This window comes from Geotrypetes seraphini, chromosome 3 (assembly GCF_902459505.1).
Source record: "Geotrypetes seraphini chromosome 3, aGeoSer1.1, whole genome shotgun sequence".
Taxonomy (NCBI): Eukaryota; Metazoa; Chordata; class Amphibia; order Gymnophiona; family Dermophiidae; genus Geotrypetes; species Geotrypetes seraphini.
In genome coordinates, this window is record NC_047086.1 from 180,453,661 (window position 1) to 180,472,190 (window position 18,530).

General features: G+C 41.3%; 1 protein-coding gene across 1 annotated transcript in view; it reads left to right on the plus strand.

Moving 5' to 3' along the window:
* TIAM2 (TIAM Rac1 associated GEF 2) overlaps nt 1-18,530 on the plus strand; it is a 296,813-nt gene that overhangs the window by 102,481 nt on the left and 175,802 nt on the right. Inside the window, exons 10-11 of the mRNA XM_033937889.1 lie at nt 15,304-15,408; nt 16,776-16,854. Of these exons, the coding sequence (XP_033793780.1) occupies nt 15,304-15,408; nt 16,776-16,854 (184 nt within the window). The remainder of the gene's footprint in view (nt 1-15,303; nt 15,409-16,775; nt 16,855-18,530) is intronic.

Sequence of the window (18,530 nt, forward strand, 5' to 3'; positions counted from 1 at the left end):
TATATTCTTTATTCATTTTGAAAACTTACAGCAAGCGTACAGGAATATATCATTAGTAACAACAATAACACTTGTAATTCTCATATAATTCTACAAACATAAAAATTATATCCTGTCCCACCCACCTTCTTTCAAATATTATAATCAATTATATCATAAATATAATATAAACACATAATTTAGTGAAATTTCCAGAAAAACTCCCTCCCACCCCCCAATGTGTACATATATTCATCCAAGGAAAATGATGTTTACTTCTTACAATATCGTTCCAATGGCCCCCAGATCTTTATAAAATTATTATAATTCCCTTTCTGTATTGCAATTGCTCTTTCCATCTTAAAAATATGGCATACCGAATTCCACCAAAATGTATAATTAAGATTAGTATAATTTTTCCAGTTATTGGTGATATGCTGAATAGCAACCCCATACTCCGTTTAGATTTAAACTGCATTCTGATGTTGTTTAGATTTTTCCCCTTCCTCCTTCTTCTATTATTAATAATCTTTTACAGTCCAATCCATCAGTTAATTGTTTTAATTACTGAAATGACTTTTAATCAATTGTCCTTATGCCAAATAAATTATTTTCCTTTAAACTTTCCTATATCACATACTCACTGGTTCTTTTTGTTGTGAAAGGAACTTTATAAGTTCTTCTGGATCTTCAAATTGACAGGTCTTATTATCTAAGGTAATCTTCATAATTGCAGGGTACATAAGACCATATCTGACTCCTATCTCCTTTAATTTAGGTCTTAGTTGGAGCATTGAGATTAAGCAGCAAATTTCTCCTCCCTCATTCTGATCTGAAAGTCTTACCCTAGATTTAGGGCCGCTTTAAAGACCTATCATTATACTTTGGGTTGTTGGTTTGTTTTTTTTGTTTTTTTATTGGGGGGGCTCATTCTGATTGGTTAACAACTTAACAATAACTTCTCTTCTCCTTATAAACTGTAGATTTCTCCCCCCATCCACTTTCTCTCCTTTACTGTCCTCTTACTGATTTGTAGTTATTTTCCTTTTTCCTAGGAATTTTCTTTGTTCTGAATGTAAACCACTTTGATTCTTGTCTGAAAGGCAGTATGACAAGTACTAATAGACAAACATAAACAAAGTCTGGAGGTTTCTTCCTTTTGCAGTGCTGTAGACTCCAGCTGATACTCACTTCTTCACAGCTTATCCCCCTGCCTTCTTGAAATCTGTTCCCGTATTTGACTCCATCACCTTCACTGCATCCAGCACCCTACTTGTGAAGAAATATTTTGTAATATAAGTCCGGCATTGACCCTCGTGGAGTCTCAAATCATGGCCTCTTGTCCTAGGCTTCTCGTTTCACAACAGAAGATGTACTGATTTAGAACTCTGAGATATCGGCATCTTGTATTTACTTCACACTTTTCCAACAGAGCTCAAAATGTTTTCACAAGTATTTGAATATCTCTTTGGTATATGTTTACATCTTTAATGGCTCCTTTTACAAAGCCACAGTAGTGATGCTGCTTTGATAAATGCACCAAATTCCATTCAATTTCTATGGATTTGGTGCATTTACCCATGATAGTATTTCAGAAAGATCTTAAAACTTATCTATTTAAACAATACAAAATTTAATCGATTTTAAAATTATCATGATAAGTAGATTTTTTTATTATCTTATGGAATAATGTTTACAGTTTTTTTACCTATTTTAGTAGAAATAATTTGTATTGTGCATATCTTACTTTGAATAAGTTAGGGTCGCATTTTGTTAGTCAGTATTTTTATTGAATTGTGTTATTTTCTTTTATAAGATACTGTTACTTGGATCTGTATTTTAATTACTTGTTGTAATTACTATTGTGTAAACTGCCAAGATCTGATGGTTTGGCGGTATGTAAAAATAAACTATTATTTATTATTATTACTATGGCTTTGTAAATGGGGCCCTAAATTTCATTAGGAATTAAATACACAGAACAGAGTTGGAAATTATCAACTATCCAGACTATCGGCCTCTTTTACAAAGCTGCGCAGCAACAGCCCCGAAACCCTTTAAATCTCTATGATTATAGACAAAACACATAGACAGAGATGATTTAATGAGACAGAGTCAGCATGGGTTCAACTAAGGTAGATCTTGCCTCACCAATCTGCTTGACCTCTTTGAAGGTGTGAGTGAACATGTGATAAAAGTGAGCTGGTTGTTGTAGTGTATCTAGATTTTCAGAAAGCTTTTGACAAAGTTCCTCATGAGAGGCTCCTGAGAAAATTAAAGAGTCATGGGACAGGTGGCAAAGTCCAGTTGTGGATTAGGAATTGGTTATCAGATAGAAAACAGAGGGTAGGGTTAAATGGTCATTTTTCTCGAAGGAGGAGAGTAAACAGTGGAGTGCCGCAGGGGTCTGTACTGGGGACCGGTGCTATTTAACTTAATTATAAATGATGTGGAAATTGGAATTACGAGTGAGGTGATTAAATTTGAAGATGACACTAAACTGCTCAAAGTTGTTAAAATGCATTCAGATTATGAAAAATTGCAGACAGACCTCAGGAAATTAGAAGACTGGGCATCCAAGTGGCAGATAAAATTTAATGTGAACAAATGCAAAGTGATGCACATTGGGAAGAATAACCCAAGTCACAGTTACCAGATGCTAGGGTCCACCTTGGGGGTTAGTGCCTAAGAAAAAAGATCTGGGTGTTATTGTAGACAATACGATGAAACCTTGTGCCCAATGTGTGGCGGTGGCACAAAAAGCAAACAGGATGCTAGCAGTTATTTAAAATGGGATGGTTAACAAAACTAAGGGCTCCTTTTATGAAGGTGCACTAGGGTTTTTAGCGCACGCACTAAAGCATGCAGTAGCCGAAAATCTACCACCTCCTAAAAAGGAGGCAGAAGTGGCTAGCACGCTCAGGAATGCGCTATTGCGCATGTTAAGGCCCTAGCACACCTTTGTAAAAGGAGCTCCAAGAATGTTATAATGCCTCTGTATCGCTCTATGTTACAACCTCACCCAGAGTATTACATTCAGTTCTACTCTCCTTATCTCAAGAAAGATATGGCGGCACTAGAAAAGGTTCAAAGAAGAGTGACCAAGATGATGAAAGGGATGGAACTCCTCTCTTATGAAGAAAGACTGAAAAGGTTAGGGCTCTTCAGCTTGGAAAAGAGACGGCTGAGGGGAGATACGATTGAAGTCTACAAAATCCTGAGTGGAGTAGAATGGGTTCAAGTTAAAAATTACAAAGACTAGGGGACACTTGATGAAGTTACAGGAAAATACTTTTAAAACCAATAGGAGGAAACTTTTTTTCACTCAGAGAATAGTTAAGCTCTGGAACGCATTGCCAGAGGTTGTGGTAAGAGCGGATAGTGTAGCTGGTTTTAAGAACGGTTTGGACAAGTTCCTGGAGGAAAAGTCCATAGTCTGTTATTGAGAAAGACATGGGGGAAGCCACTGCTTGCTCTGGATCGGTAGCATGGAATGTTGCTACTCTTTGGGTTTTGGCCAGGTATTATTTACCTGGTATTATTTACCTTGGTATTATTTACCTTGAGGATGGGCTACTGTGCTAGATGGACCATGACCCAGTAAGGCTATTCTTATGTTCTTAATTCCAAGAAAATCAAAGGAGATGTTTTCAGGGAGTTCTGAGTACTAGAAACTCACTATAGGGTTTAGAACATGGATTATCAGATAGAAAACAGCCACACTGAGTCCCTACAGGATCACTAAGTTGCTTTCAGAATAGTTCTCACATTGAGTTTTGTCCCAAACCATAAAGTACATCTTTATTAGCAAAATTAGCAAAAGAGTACAAAAAGGAGAACCTCCTCCACAGGAAACAGTCTGTAAATGCCAGTCAGGCTTCCCTTGGATCTCATTCTCTCTAAAGCCCTTCTTGGAAGCTCCTGAATCCTCTTTTAACCTTGGCTGGTGTCCATATTCAGACTTGAGATGCCTCTCTTCCAGACCAGGCTCTCTCAAACAGGTAAAATCAGCATCGCTCCTCCTCAGTAGGAGGTGAAAGCACAGCTGCCACTCAGCTTCCTGGGAACTGAACAGCTGCAGCACCTTTGCTGTCTCTCCAGTTCCCTGGATAATGTTCGTTCCTACGCACACCCCGAGACTCAGAATTTCAACTTTTAAACTATTCCTTCACCCTTGAAGGATGGGTTGCCACATCGCTCACAATGTCACAGAGTTGGAAACCTCTCCTCCTTGGAAGGTTTCCTTTTTTCAACATACAAACAGAAAAGGTAGTTTAGTGGAGCCCTCTAGCAATACCTACCCAGTGATTTGCACGGAGTCACTGTCCATTTTTCTACCTCTCCTTCTGTACTCTAACTCTATCCATTGCTGTATCAAAATATTTGGTATCCTGCTACCTAAAAGTCTTTCTTCAAATTGATGATTGCCAGTGTGTCTCCCCCGTCTCATACTGCTATGTTGGATTTCTGCTCTGCAGGTATATCACTGGTTTTTTTTGCATCTAATCTTATCTGACAAGCTTACATCTTCAACCTTCGTAGTTTGCTCCATTTATTGTGTACTTTTCAGGGGTTTCCACAGTAGTTTGATAACCAGCTAGTGCATGACTTCTGTCTGCCAGGATCTCCAGAACACTTCGAAATCCTCGTTCAAACCAGTATGTCACTCAGACTCAGCCTGTAACTCAGAGTCTTCCTCATCTGCAGGACCTAGAAAAAAAAATTATTATTTTTTGTTTTTTTGAGCCCAACCTCCCAAAGGAGCTCAGAACGGGTTATAGGCCCTCAAGCATTTTCCCTCTCTTGTCCTGGCGGGCTCACAGTCCATCTAATGTACCTGGGGCAGTGGAGGACGAAGTGATTTACCCAGGTCACAAGGGGTAGCACCGAGTTTGAATCCACAACCTCAGGGTGCTGAGGCTGTAGCTTTAACCACTATGCCACACTCTCCTGGGCCTTGACCCCTCTTCTTCTTGGGTCTCTTTTTCTCTCAGCCTCTTTTTGCCTGCCTGCTCAGATATGGTAGCTGTGTTCCAAAATGCTTCATTTTGTAGAAAGGAAAATGTGAACTAGCCTTTTCAGCTTGTAGCATCTTCCTCTGGCTCTGCCCTTTTGATTCCAAGTAAGATGATTTTCAGACAGCTCTTGATAACTTCATTTTGCAGAAATAAAACCAAATCAGTCGCAATACTGTTTAAATATTTTGTGAAAAAAGTAAAACTTTGGGGCTCATTTACAAAGCACTTAGACACAAAGTACCATAGTAACCAACAGGATTTTGTGTGTCTAAATGCTTTGAAAATATGCTTCCATGTGTACTAAAACCCTGTTTACATGGCTGGTTACATAGGTGCCTATTATAAAATGACTCCCTATGTCAGAGATGGTAAATGGTGTCCGTCTTAAGCAGGCAACATAGAGGCTCCCAGAACCAGTTCCAGTAACACACAGATTTACACCTATGCTGAGGAAGGTTTGAAATGGAGAATGACATGGGGACAAATCTGTCACCGTCCCCACAGAAACTCAATTTCCCCGTCCCGTCCCTGCGAGTTTTGTCCCTGTCCCCACCCCATTCCTGTAAGCGCTGCCTTAACCGCACAAGCCTCGAACACTTATGATTTTTAAAGTGTTTGAGGCTTGTGCAGATGAGGACGGAGCTTGCAGGAATGGGGCAGGGACAGGAAAAGAACTTGCGGGGACGGGAAGGGAAAATGAGTTCCTGCGGGGACGAGGAAAAATTTGTCCCTATGTCATTCTCTAGTGCAGGGATGTCAAAGTCCCTCCTCGGGGGCAGCAATCCAGTCGAGTTTTCAGGATTTCCCCAATGAATATGCATGAGATCTATTAGCATATAATGAAAGCAGTGCATGCAAATAGATCTAATGCATATTCATTGGGGAAATCCTGAAAACCCGACTGGATTGCGGCCCTCGAGGAGGGACTTTGACACCCCTGCTCTAGTGTGAAGGCTTAATGGTGTGTTTGTGTGCACTGTGCAATCACTTGTGTTCTATCAAATTATGTACATTGCAACTGTGCCACTGCTCCATCTAAACTATGTAGGTCTTTTACTAATGATTAGTACATGTCATCTGCAGCAGGATCCTTAGGAATAAAATGAGTCCTGTGACAAATAACATGTGCCAGTCTTTAATAAACGACCCCCCCCTCCCCTTTTCTGTGTGTAAACCATGCTTTAGACAAGGAAAATGTGTTATCAAACTACCCCTGCAATCAGTGCACATTTTTTTGAATGAAAAGATTTTTTTGGCTCGATCGAGAGGTTTTCTGTGCTGTCTCTTTATCATTACTCATTAATGAATATGGCAAATACTTTTGTCCTGTGAAAATGACTTTTCCTATCAAACATTTGTCACAGTTTAATGAGTAAACACTTTTGGCTGCTCGGCAGCATTATCCGGGGGCAAGTGGGATGGGGGAGCCAAACAGCATAACTTGTAAGAAAATAGTTATTTTGCTGCTCTGTGTAACAGTATGTTCCTTCCGATGCTGGTGCCCTCGGAGCCATCTGCTAATTTGGCAGTCTGCTTTGGAATGAACCTAGAAGCAGCTGAACAGTCTGCAAATACAGAACTTGAACAAAACAGAAAGTCCCCCACAAACTGGTATCTGTAGGTTTTATAGATCTTCTGCAGCTACTGCTGGGTTTAATTAACTGTTTAGGTCCATAGCGGAGTGGCAGGCAGTCCCGAGGGCACTTAAGATCATGAAAAAACTGTGGTGCTTACCTGTAATAGGTGTTTTCCATAGGTGGCAGGATTGATAAGACACACAGTGGTGCCATCCGATGGCGCCAGGACGGAACTGCTCTTCCACAGTTCAGAATCTGCTCCCTAATTCTACACTATATAATGCACCACAAAATTAGGCACTCAAATGGAAGTTGGGCACCCAAAGGGGGTAAACAGCAGTTATGGTAGTCATCTTATTGCACCACGGCATTATTCAGTAAGGTGCAGGAGCATAATAATTTAAAAAAAAAAAAACGTCTAAGTCCCCTTTTGGCCTAAGGCCCTAAACACTGAAAGTAGCAGCAGGCAAAATATCCATTCTCAAAAAAACCCAACATCCTACATGAGGGTTTTTTTGAGAATGGCCTAACTCTACGTTCAGCAGTTTAATCATACAGACCACCACTACAGAACACATTATCAACCAAAAAATAGCCCAAGTCACAAACGCCCAAAGCAAGACCTTTTAGGCGATGGAGGGGCCATTCCTTTGCCTAAAAGCTGGATTCTGTAACCGGCGTAGGTCAAAAACAACACCGGTTACAGAATCCCCCCCCCCCCCCGCAACGATCACGGCAGGAGAGAGGCCTCATCTCCCCTGCTGCAATTGCAATCCCCCCCTAACTGCCACGAACCACAACAGGAGAGATGCCCAATCTCTCCTGCCATGATCGCCTGAACCCCGACAATACCGGCAGGAGGGAGCCCAACCCCTCCTGCCGAGGTGACCCCTTCTAGGTGGGTTGGGGTTCCGGTGAGAGTGGTCCTGGTAGTTGTGATTTTGTTTTTAAAGTATTCAGCTAAAAGGGTGGCTGAGGGGGGAAGGCGTATCGCTATTGGCTAGATAGGGTTTGGTGTCTGTGAGTTCTTTTGGTATCTTCTACTAAGCAAGAATTTGCCTCTGAAGTTAAGAAAGTTAATGATAAAGTGGACTATTTACAAGATTTAACTAATGGGATTCAGAAAGAAAAAATTATCTTAAATAGAAAGATTGAACAATTAGAAAATTATAACAAGAGATTAAATTTGTGTTTATTGAATTTCCCAAAGTCTCTCGCAATTATGCCTTTTGAAATGTTTAAAAAATATTTGGTAGAAATATTACATTTTTCTCCTGATGTATGTGTATTTTTACTAGAAAACTAAAAGTTTAATTATGTTATTTTTATTATGTATTGTTTATTGTATATGTTTTATATAACCTGCCCAGAACTTTGGATGGAGCAGGACATAAATTTGATTGATTGATAGATTAATAAATAAATAAATAAAAAAAGTGCTAATATTTACACATGCCTTTTACTTAGTGAACTGTTGATACCCAACCCCCACTTTTACTAAGCCATAGTAGAGGTTTCTACGGCGGCCCAGAGCACTAAAAGCTCCGACGCTGCTCTGGCGCTCATAGAATTCCTATGAGCATTGGAGTAGTGTTGGAGCATTTAGTGCTCCAGGCTGTGGTAGAAACCTCTACCACAGCTTAGTAAAAGGGGGGAAGGGTAAATGTTGGCAACCAAATGCTAACCCCAGCCAGTCAGGTTTTCAGGATATCCACAATGAATATGCATGAGATGGATTTGCATACCAAGGAGATGGTGTATGCAAATTTATCTTGTGAATGTTCCGAGGGTGTGGCTGGGGATCTCCCAGAACAGGTTTGGGAATCACTGATGTTTATGTATATTTACTACCTTTACTGACAAGCAGGCGAAAGCGGTGTACATAAAAAATAGAAGGAGAGCTCAGGGAGGGAACACAAATTTTCATTTACTGTAGTTCTCTGTTCATGCTAAACCTCAAAGGGTCAACGTTTTAATTCCACATTCAGCATTTTAAAAATGCCAGTTGTAGTGCTTCAATAATTCACGTACATTCAGCGCCAATGCAGTCTGAAGTTCAGAATATATATTTGGCCCAGAGCTGGTGTTATGAATGAGGTACCTTGCTCATCTACCAGGCACCCTACAAAGTCCACTGTCATTATGAATGAAAACCCATGGTGTCAGATCCCAGCCCTTGTTCTCATTGAGCCGAAGGATCAAAAGAGTAGGAAGAAATTGCCAGATCAATACAGAAACATAGAAACATGATGGCAATAAAGGCTAAATGGCCCATCCAGTCTGCTCATCTGCAGTAACCATTATCTCTTCCTCTCTCTAAGAGATCCCCAAGTGACTAGCCCAGACTTTCTTGAAATCAGACACAGTCTTTGTCTCTATCACCTGTACCGGGAGACTGTTCCATGCATCTACCAGCCACCCTTTCTGTTAAAAAGTATTTACATTGATTACTCCTGAGCCTATCACCACTTAACTTCATTCCATACCCTCTCGCTCTGGAGTTTTCTTTCGGTTGAAAGGGACTTGCCTCATGTGTATTTATGCCACGTAGGTATTTAAACATCTCTAGCGTATCTCCCCTCTCCTGCCTTTCCACCAAAGTATACATATTGACATCTTTAAGTCTGTCCCCAAATGCCTTAGGGCATAGACCACCAACCATTTTAATAGCCTTTCTCTGGACCATCTCCATCCTTTTTATATCTTTTTGAAGGGGTTGCCGCCAGAACAATATTCTAAATGAGGTGTCACCAGAGTCTTATACCGGGGCATCAATACCTCCTTTTTCCTACTAGCCATTCCTCTCCCTGTGCACCCCAGCATTCTTCTAGCTTTCGTCGTCACCGTTTCAATCTGTTTGGCCACCTAAAGATCATCACAAACTATCACACCCAAGTCCTGCTCCTGTTTCGTGCACAAAAGTTCTTCACCCCCTAAAATGTACTATTCCCATAGGTTTTTGCAGCCCTAAAGGATGACTACATTTCATAGCATTAAATCTAAGTTGCCAAATTTCAGACCATTCTTCAAGCTTCCCTAGGTCCTTTCTCATGTTAATCACACCATCAGGGGTATCTACTCTATTGCATATTTTGGTATCATCCTCAAAGAGGCAAGCTTTGGGTTTTAGCCAGGTATTGATGACCTGGTTTGGCCACCATTGGTCTGATCCAGTAAGGCTATTCTTATCTTCTTAATATCACTTACAAAAATGTTAAAAGTACAGACTCAAGAACCGAACCTGAGGCATCCCTTCCCTCAGAACAATCTCCTATGACCACTATCCTCTGTTGCCTTCCACTCAACCAGTACCTGACCAAGCCCATTACTTCGGGGCCCATCCTGAGGGCACTTAGGCCTAGATGCACAAAAGTCAGTCGATTGACACATGAGCAAAGCCCTAACAGCAGTGGCAGGAAAAGCAGCCTCCTGTCACTGCTGTTAGGGCTTCTAGTTTTCTTTTGTTTTTAATGGCACAGATGTGCTGTGTTAAACACAACCTGTCCCATTAAAAAAAAAAAAAAAAGGCCCCGCACCATGCCCTCCCACCCTGCACCAGCACCCCAAGCCACCGTCCACTCCCCTTCCCGACCTGCCAATCCATAGCAAATGGCAGGAGGGATACCCACTCACTCCCTCCACCCCCCAAAAAAGGCAGGAGGGATTCCCACTGCCACCGGAGGCCCCCTCCCCTTCGAGGTCGATCAGGGCATTAGGCTCCTTCACCTTGTATCCGGGAAGCAGGAAGGAGCCTAAGGAAGGTTCTGATTGGCTCAGATGCCTAAGACCCCTCCCAAGGGAGGGGCCTGAAGCGTCTGAGCCAATCAGGGCCTTAGGCCTCTCCCCGTGCATCATATGATGCACAGGGGAGTGGCCTAAGGCCCAGCATTCTGGACAGCGCATCGGAGGAAGCAGGAGGGACTGAGCACCCCTCTTGCTCCCCAACAAAAGGTACGGGGGAGGGGGGCCTCGAGGGGTCCTCTGGTGGCAGGAGGGAGTGGGCATCCCTCCTGTCTTTTTTTGGAGGGGGGAAGTTATTCCTGGCAGGAGGGAGTGGGCATCCCTCCTGCCGTTTATTTTAGGTTTGGGTGGGGCACCGCATTTGTTGGTGGGGGGGGGGGGGCACGATTAGGGGGGGCCATGATTGTGTGTGGGGCCCACGATTGTATGTGTAATGCATGCAAAATATCTGTGCTATTGAAAGAAACAGGCAGACCAGTTGATAACACAGTTACCGATAGGTCTAGAGCAATCGGGTTTTACAATCAGTAAAACCCGATGCTAAATAGCGAAGCGATATTAGTGCATCAATCACTTGGCTATTTTGCATGGGGGTTTTACTAATTTGCATGGGTTGGATCAGATTGGAAAATGGGTGATCAAGGGAAAAAACATGTGGTGGTCAAACCGGTTTAGCGACGGTCAGGACACAGTTGATAAGTTTTGTGCATCCCCCAGTTAGTTTATTTGATGCCTGGAACACTGTCAAAGACTTTGCTAAAATCTCCCTCTATCCAATTCTCTGGTCACTCAGTCAAAGAAATTGACCAGATTTGTCTGACAAGACCTGCCTCTAGGGAATCCTTGTTGTTTCAGGTCCTATAAGCCACTGGATTTCAGAAACTTCACTATTCTCTGTTTTAGAAGCATTTCCATTAATTTATTTACCACAGAAGTCAGACTTACTAGCCTGTAGTTCCCTACCTCTTCCTTACTTCCACAAAAGGGACCATGTCTGCCCTTCTCCAATCCTCAGTCCCACTCCCAACTCTAGAGAAGCAATGAAAAGGGAAGCTAGCAAAACCACCAGAACTCTTTCATAAGTTATGAAAGGGTCCTTTTACTAAGCTGCGGTAAAAAGTGGCATACCCTTAAGCAGGATTTTCCTATGCACCAAGGCAGTGTGTTGCAAACTTCATAAGCTGCGGCATACTAATCTCGGGGCTGCGACTGGAGGGCACCCAGAAATGCACAGATGTTGACACGATGACGTCGCGTGCATATGTGACATCATCACGACATCTGCACATGCATGGATGTCCTCCAGCCGCGGCTCTGAGCCTCCTATTACTGCTGGTGGTGGTGGTTTGGTGTGTGAAAAGAGATGAGGAGAGGCGCTGGCTGATTGACTACAGGACGTGCCTCTCACCGCGAGAGGCACTTCCTGTAAGCAGGTCAGCCGGCGCCCCTCCTCCTCGCCGGCATCTCATGGCACACCTGGAATCTGCCGGGGCACATAGTTTGTGATACACTGTGCTAAGGCCATTTTTACTGCAGCAGGAAAATATCTGATTTCCTATTTTCTGAGTTTTCTATTAATGGCCATGTGCTAATGTTTTCATAAGTACATGGCTATTAAAAACAGTTCCCGCATGAGCACTTGCCGACACCTAGTTCGCGGATACTCTAATGGATTAGCACAGAAAAGCCTGCTCTCCATCTCCTAGACATGCCTTTTCCAACAAAAAATGTAAAAATATTTTTTGTGAGCGGATTTGGAACTTACCACAAGACATCTGAGCGCATCTCCGGTTCTCAGCTCACATCTCTAACCCCTAGGCTGTGTCTCAACTCTGATCTGCTCATATACGGTTTCAAGGTTGCATTTTGAGAAGAGCAGGAACAGCGTTGCCGCGTTTGCATGGACAGCATACAGGAACACATTTATAACTACCTTGGTGTGTAGGTTTTTAAGTGCCTTGTTCTGAAATGACCCCCTTAGTGACTGGCCTCTGAAGCAAATTTTAGTTTGCTCTATTAGTGACTCAGCTGCATAGTGCATTCTTTAGGGACTGAATTGTTTACAAAGAGTGAATATGAATCATTACACCACTGTGCATGTATCATGTGAAAGAATATTCTTGAATGTCTACAAAATGTCTCCTTTTTACAGAAAATGAGTGGCTTCTATTCCATCTGTACTGCTGTGTACCCTATTCATGTGATGATCAACAAGTAAAATTGATTTAATGTTTTATGTAATCAAACCTTTTTCTGTCTTTTTCTTTTCTGCGTGTCAAGTTTTTCATACCTGGTCTCTAATGTCGAACTCCTTTCTGCCACATCTTTCCTGGTCCTTTCCCCTTCTCACATTTTCTTTCTGCTCTGGTGAGTGTAAGGAATCTTCATTCTTTGGTGCTGTTTTTTTGTTTGTAGTGGGAAAGAGACAGATGTATTTTTATAGGTTTAGACCAGGGCTTCTCAACCCAGTCCTCGAGATATACCCAATCAGTCAAATTTTCAGAACATCCACAATGAATATGCATGAGACAAGATCGCATACACTGCCACACTTGTATATTTATGTTTATTCAATTCAAATCACTGCTTTTTAGTACATCACAAGGCAGTTCACCTGAAAGGAAACGAGTATAAATTGATAAATGCAAAAAAAAAAAAAAATTACAAAAAAAGGGTAGAGAAAACAAGAACAAGTATCATAAGAGGTTTCATGAACATGCTGCACAGTAACAGCCAAGATTGATGCTTGAGTGATGCCACAAATGAGGACATGGGATAGGAATAGGATGGATTTCTAGTCTACTTGGAAAGTATGATTTCCTAGAAACAGCTGAAACAGATCAATCACAGTAACTTCAAGAGCAAGTTGAGGTGAGAGATCAAAAGACATTAGCTGCTAGATTACTACTAGATTGAATGCTGAGCTTAAATCTAGAAGTACTAGAATTGTGGCTTTCCCCTTATCTAAGCTTGGGCATTTATTGTTAACCATAACCACCAGGGCTGATTCTGTGCTATGGACCATGCAGCTGTTATGCTGCCTAGGATTGAGTACATTTGTATTTTCCAGAAAATCTAACAGTTGACCAAAGTTTGGAAACAAGAGGTAGATTAGACATTGAGGGGAAAATTCTATAAATGGTGGCCCAATTGTGGACAGTGGTAGGTGTCCTACCACTAACTAGCCAATCGAAATGCACATTTTCTTTAAAAAAAAAAATCCCTGAGGTAGGCCGCCTACACTGTAGGCGTCTGTTGTGGTTGCAGGGAGGTGCCTAGGGATGCTTAAGCTTGCCCAAGGCTGGGCAAGAGCGTGGTTTTATTCAAAGTGGCCATAGGCGAGCTTAAGCAGCCTTCCTATGACTGCAATAGGCACCTGAAATGTAGGTCAGCAAAATACTGGCCTACATTTCAAATAGACACGGCTGCTAAACTGATTGTGGCTAGGAAATATCCTTAAATCATACAACCCAGCGGTATATGTCACAATCACAGAAAAATAGTGTAAAATACCACTTTTATGGAACAATACACATCAGTATTGTTAGCCCATTACAATTTAGGGCTTACTATACGGCCTCAGAGATGGAGCCTACGCACAGCAATTCAATCACAAGCTGAGATGATCCACGTAGTTATGATACTCCTGCTCCAATCATTGGCCAATAAATACTTTTTTTGTGCTTTTTTTTATATATATAGTGTTTATCTTAGAGCTAATATAAACCCTTCACCAATCAATTCTGAAGATGTAGTACTTTTTCAAAACATCTTCAGCAAGTACTGTGCATATTATCCAGATTTGAAAAACTAGACCACAAAACTTATCTTATTATTTAGTAGTCTTCACTGTTGGAGTCCTTTTTTAAAAGCCTCATTTAGTTCATGTCCGTCTGCCAACGCGGCCAGCGTTTCACGGGAATTACATGCATCCGCTGCGTCAGGGCCACTGGGACATTAACAATCACACGCACATTGGTTTTCTCTGAACGTCCGGGACTTGATGCGTCAGATCGTGGATCTTCCGAAGTTGGAGGGGGGGAGGGGGCGCCGCTGCTTTAATACCTTAATAACGGCCCAAACCGAGGATTGCTCCGCCAATCCTCGGTTTGGGCCGTTGTTAAGGTATTAAAGCAGCTCTAAGATAAACACTATATATATAAAAAAAGCACAAAAAAAGTATTTATTGGCCAATGATTGGAGCAGGAGTATCATAACTACGCAGATCATCTCAGCTTGTGATTGAATTGCTGTGCGTAGGCTCCATCTCTGAGGCCGTATAGTAAGCCCTAAATTGTAATGGGCTAACAATACTGACGTGTATTGTTCCATATAAGTGGTATTTTACACTATTTTTCTGTGATTAGGAAATATCCTTGCCATGAGTAGCTGAGCGGAACCCCGCCGCAAGTCGGCCGGTAGGAAGGATGCCCATTTCCTCCCACCACCCCCCCAAACCCCATTCTGCCCCAAAGTGGCAGAATGGATGTCCACTCCCTCTTGCCAGAACCCCTGACACAATACCTGGCAGGATGGATGCCCACTTTTATTTTGATTTTGATGCCCACATTGATTTTTAATGGTGCTTTCAGTTATCAGTGCCGATTAAGCCAATTAACAAATATAAGTGCCTAGATTGGCTAAGTGCGCCGATCTAGGTGTCTAACTTTAGGCATCATTTATAGAATCAGGGCCAAAGTGCACATTTGGTCATCAAGACTGACTCTTAGAATCACACAGTGACCAGCAGAGTGATGCCATCGAACAATGTCTCCAGTTCTTTGTATGCTGTGCTTGTGCTTTACAGTCAGCCTTGCATAAGGTATAGGTATGCAATGAATTAGCGCTGGGGTATAGAAAACAGGGGATGTACTACCTGGGATCTCCTCATTGCAAGTAGCTTATAGCCTGTTAGAAAAAGGGTGATAATACATGATTGTATAGTTTCCTGCCTATGCTAAGTCCAGATGTCTTCCTCCCTCTTGCAGATGAAGCAGCTGGAGCCAGAGCAGTTTGGTTTACATCTTCGGAAAGTGACTGATGGGAACATGGAATATTCTCTTCCCTCCCCATGTGAATTAATGCATGCACAGGCAAGTAAAGAATTTATGCATGGGTATATTGCTCTTTAGAGCAAAAACCCTTATAGAGACAGCTGATAAAGAAAATGAGGTTGTGGTAAGAGCGGTTAACGTGACTGATTTTAAAGAAAGGTTTGGACAGTTTCCTAGAGGAAAAGTCCATAGTCTGCAATTGAGACAGAGAAGGGGGAAACCACTGCTTGCCCTGGATCGGTAGCATGAAATGTTGCTACTATTTGGGTTTTTGCCAGGTACTAGTGACCTGGATTGGCCACCTTGAGTTCATGCTACTGGGCTAGATGAACCATTGGCCTGACCCAGTAAGGCTATTCTTACGTTCTTATGATGAAAGCTCTAGCTCTCCTACTTAATTTGCCTTCTAAGAACCCATGCTCATTTAATTGCAGCAGACAGTATGGGAAAAAAATCTATAAACGGTGCCTAGGTTATGTACCACTAGGCACCCTAATCGAGAACGCCTAGCAACGCCTAACAGAATTCTGTGTGAAACTTAATTAGTTTTAATTGGTTTACTTGGCATGTTAATTGCCCATGTCATATGAGGCTATAATTTGTGGAACAATTTTACATGTTAAACCCACTTTAGATAAGTATAAAAGTCGTCTATTTTCAATTCTTACAGGTATAGCCATTCAGTTGATTACAAGTAATTGGAAGAATCATGATAGAATAAATTATACTTGCTGGTGGGTGAATGTGTGTACTATATACAAATATGAAAGAATTAATGCGGAGTGTAGGGGACTTAGTGGAATATTCAACAAAATTTGGTGCCCATTGACTACATTTGTACAAATATAATACTGTATTTTGTCTTACTTTTTTCTTGGTTTATTTATCTTTACACATCCAGGGAGGGTGGGAGGTTGGGGGGTTGGGAGGAAATATTGATAATGATATTTTAGGTAACTTGGTTTCATTTTATATTATTTACTTGGTTCTTATGTTATTACTATATGCAAAATAATGTAATTATTGAATGATGGTTCTGTTATCTATATAGATATTAGTGTTATGACTGAATGCAATAATATACTGTTCTTTTATTTATATAACATTGTTCTTGTTTAAAAATCAATAAAGAATTATAAAAACCAATTCAAAACATTTTTAAACAATTTAAGTTTTGCGCGGAATACTGCATGGCACTTAACGACACCTAATGTTCTTAAAACGAGGTTGAGATCCTTGAGTTGGTGTGTCAGAAAAATACGAGTTACTATGCTGATTAGGATTTAGCTCATTCCATTTCATAGGTGGCTTAGTAATAGTGTTTATTTGATCCACCTTGGTTCTTGCTCATGTGCTACACATAGTTATAGTCTGACAGTCCTAATGTGTTGCCACATCTCTTACAGGAATATGATGAAATAGAAATATTTCCTTTAAACGTTTACCATGTGCACCTTACAAAGTCTGGAAGCATAATGGATTTTGGTAAGTCATTCTCATAGGCATTTCCAAGAATCTGTTTTGCTCTCACTCTCTTTACCTTGCGTGACTGTACTTCGCACGATGACTGTCCCCTTCCCCTTAAAAAGAGAAACAAAAAGGAAGCGTGGGGTGGACTAGGGGCAGGTTTGACCTTTCTCTTTTATTTAGACAGGGCCGTTTATTTAGGGCTCCTTTTAATAAGGTGCACTAGCGTTTTTAGCGCACGCTACATTGCCGCTCTGCACTATGCGCCAAAAACTAACGCCAGCTCAATGGAGGTGTTAGCGTCTAGCGCGCGGGGCATTGCAGCTTAGTAAAAGGAGCCCTTAGTCATTTATTCAATTTTCTATACCATTCTTGCAAAGGAGTTCAGAACGGTTTACATGAATTTATTCAGATACTCAAGCATTTTTCCTTGTAGCAAAGAACTATCCCCCCCAGTTTTACAAAACCACAAAAGCGGTTTTTAGTGTCAGCCGGTGCGCTGAATGCTCTCTACACTGCTCCAATGCTTATAGAGTTCCTATGAGCGTCAGGAGCAGCACAGAGTTTTCAGCGCGCTGGCTGGCATTAACCGTTTTCACGATTTTGTAAAAGGGGTGGGGGGTAAATTTGCTGTGCACAGGAGTAGAGTATGCTTTAGAAAGATTATTTTCCTGCTTCTTCCCCATATTAAAAAAATATAGATGCAGATATTTATACATCTCTAGAGTTTGTAGGCCGTACTGTTCCTGGACGCCTGCATTTCCGTGCTCCTTCTGCAGGTAAAAGTACAAAATTCTTCGGGCTAGATTCACTAAACCTTCCGATCCTGTACCGACGATCGCAAAACCAGTTTGTTTTCCAACCCGATCTTTTTTGGACATATTAAGAATTTATCCAGTGCAGTGGTTAGAAGCATAGAGTAATGTACTGAGGGCCTGTTGTTAAAATTTATATTATACCTTATGTTATTCTCTTAGTAGTTTCTAGACTTCCCCAACATTTGGGGGTCTAAGGAAGAATCTAAGTTCTAAGAGTTCTCTTATTTCTTTTTTTTTCCTGGGATTTGTTTCAATCTTAGATATGATTCTGTATTTCCTTAACAAGTAGATCTATTTGTAATATTGTATAAATGAATAAAAAATAAAATTTTAAAAAAGGTGATTAAAACATTGCATCTTTATTATACCCATTACCCAACAGACCTAGAAATTCTTTAGAATCACTTAAATAGTATCCAAACCAGAATATATATAGTATAATAATATAAATAATGAAAGACCATATTTTACCTCCAAGCAAAATAGCCTCTGCACATATAACCCTCAGATAGTGACAACTGAAACTAACTCTCTCTTTTACGAAACTGCAATAGCAGTTTCTAGCTCGGGGAGCAGCGCTGAATGGCCCGTGCTGCTCCCAACGCTCATAGGAACTCAGTGAACGTCGGGACCAGCGCAGGCCATTCATCGCGGCTCCCCGCACTAGAAACTGCTATCGCAGTTTCGTAAAAGGAGGCCTAAAATACATAGTGCTTTTACAAAGGATGACTGTACCACATTTGGAGTGACAGCTGATGTCATATCGCCACAAAGAGGCTAATCTCTAAGGAGCTAAGTTCAAATTTATCTTCCTGCTAAACATTTGTACCAAAAGCACTTATTTGGAGCAATTTATGTAATATAAACTACTAAGCA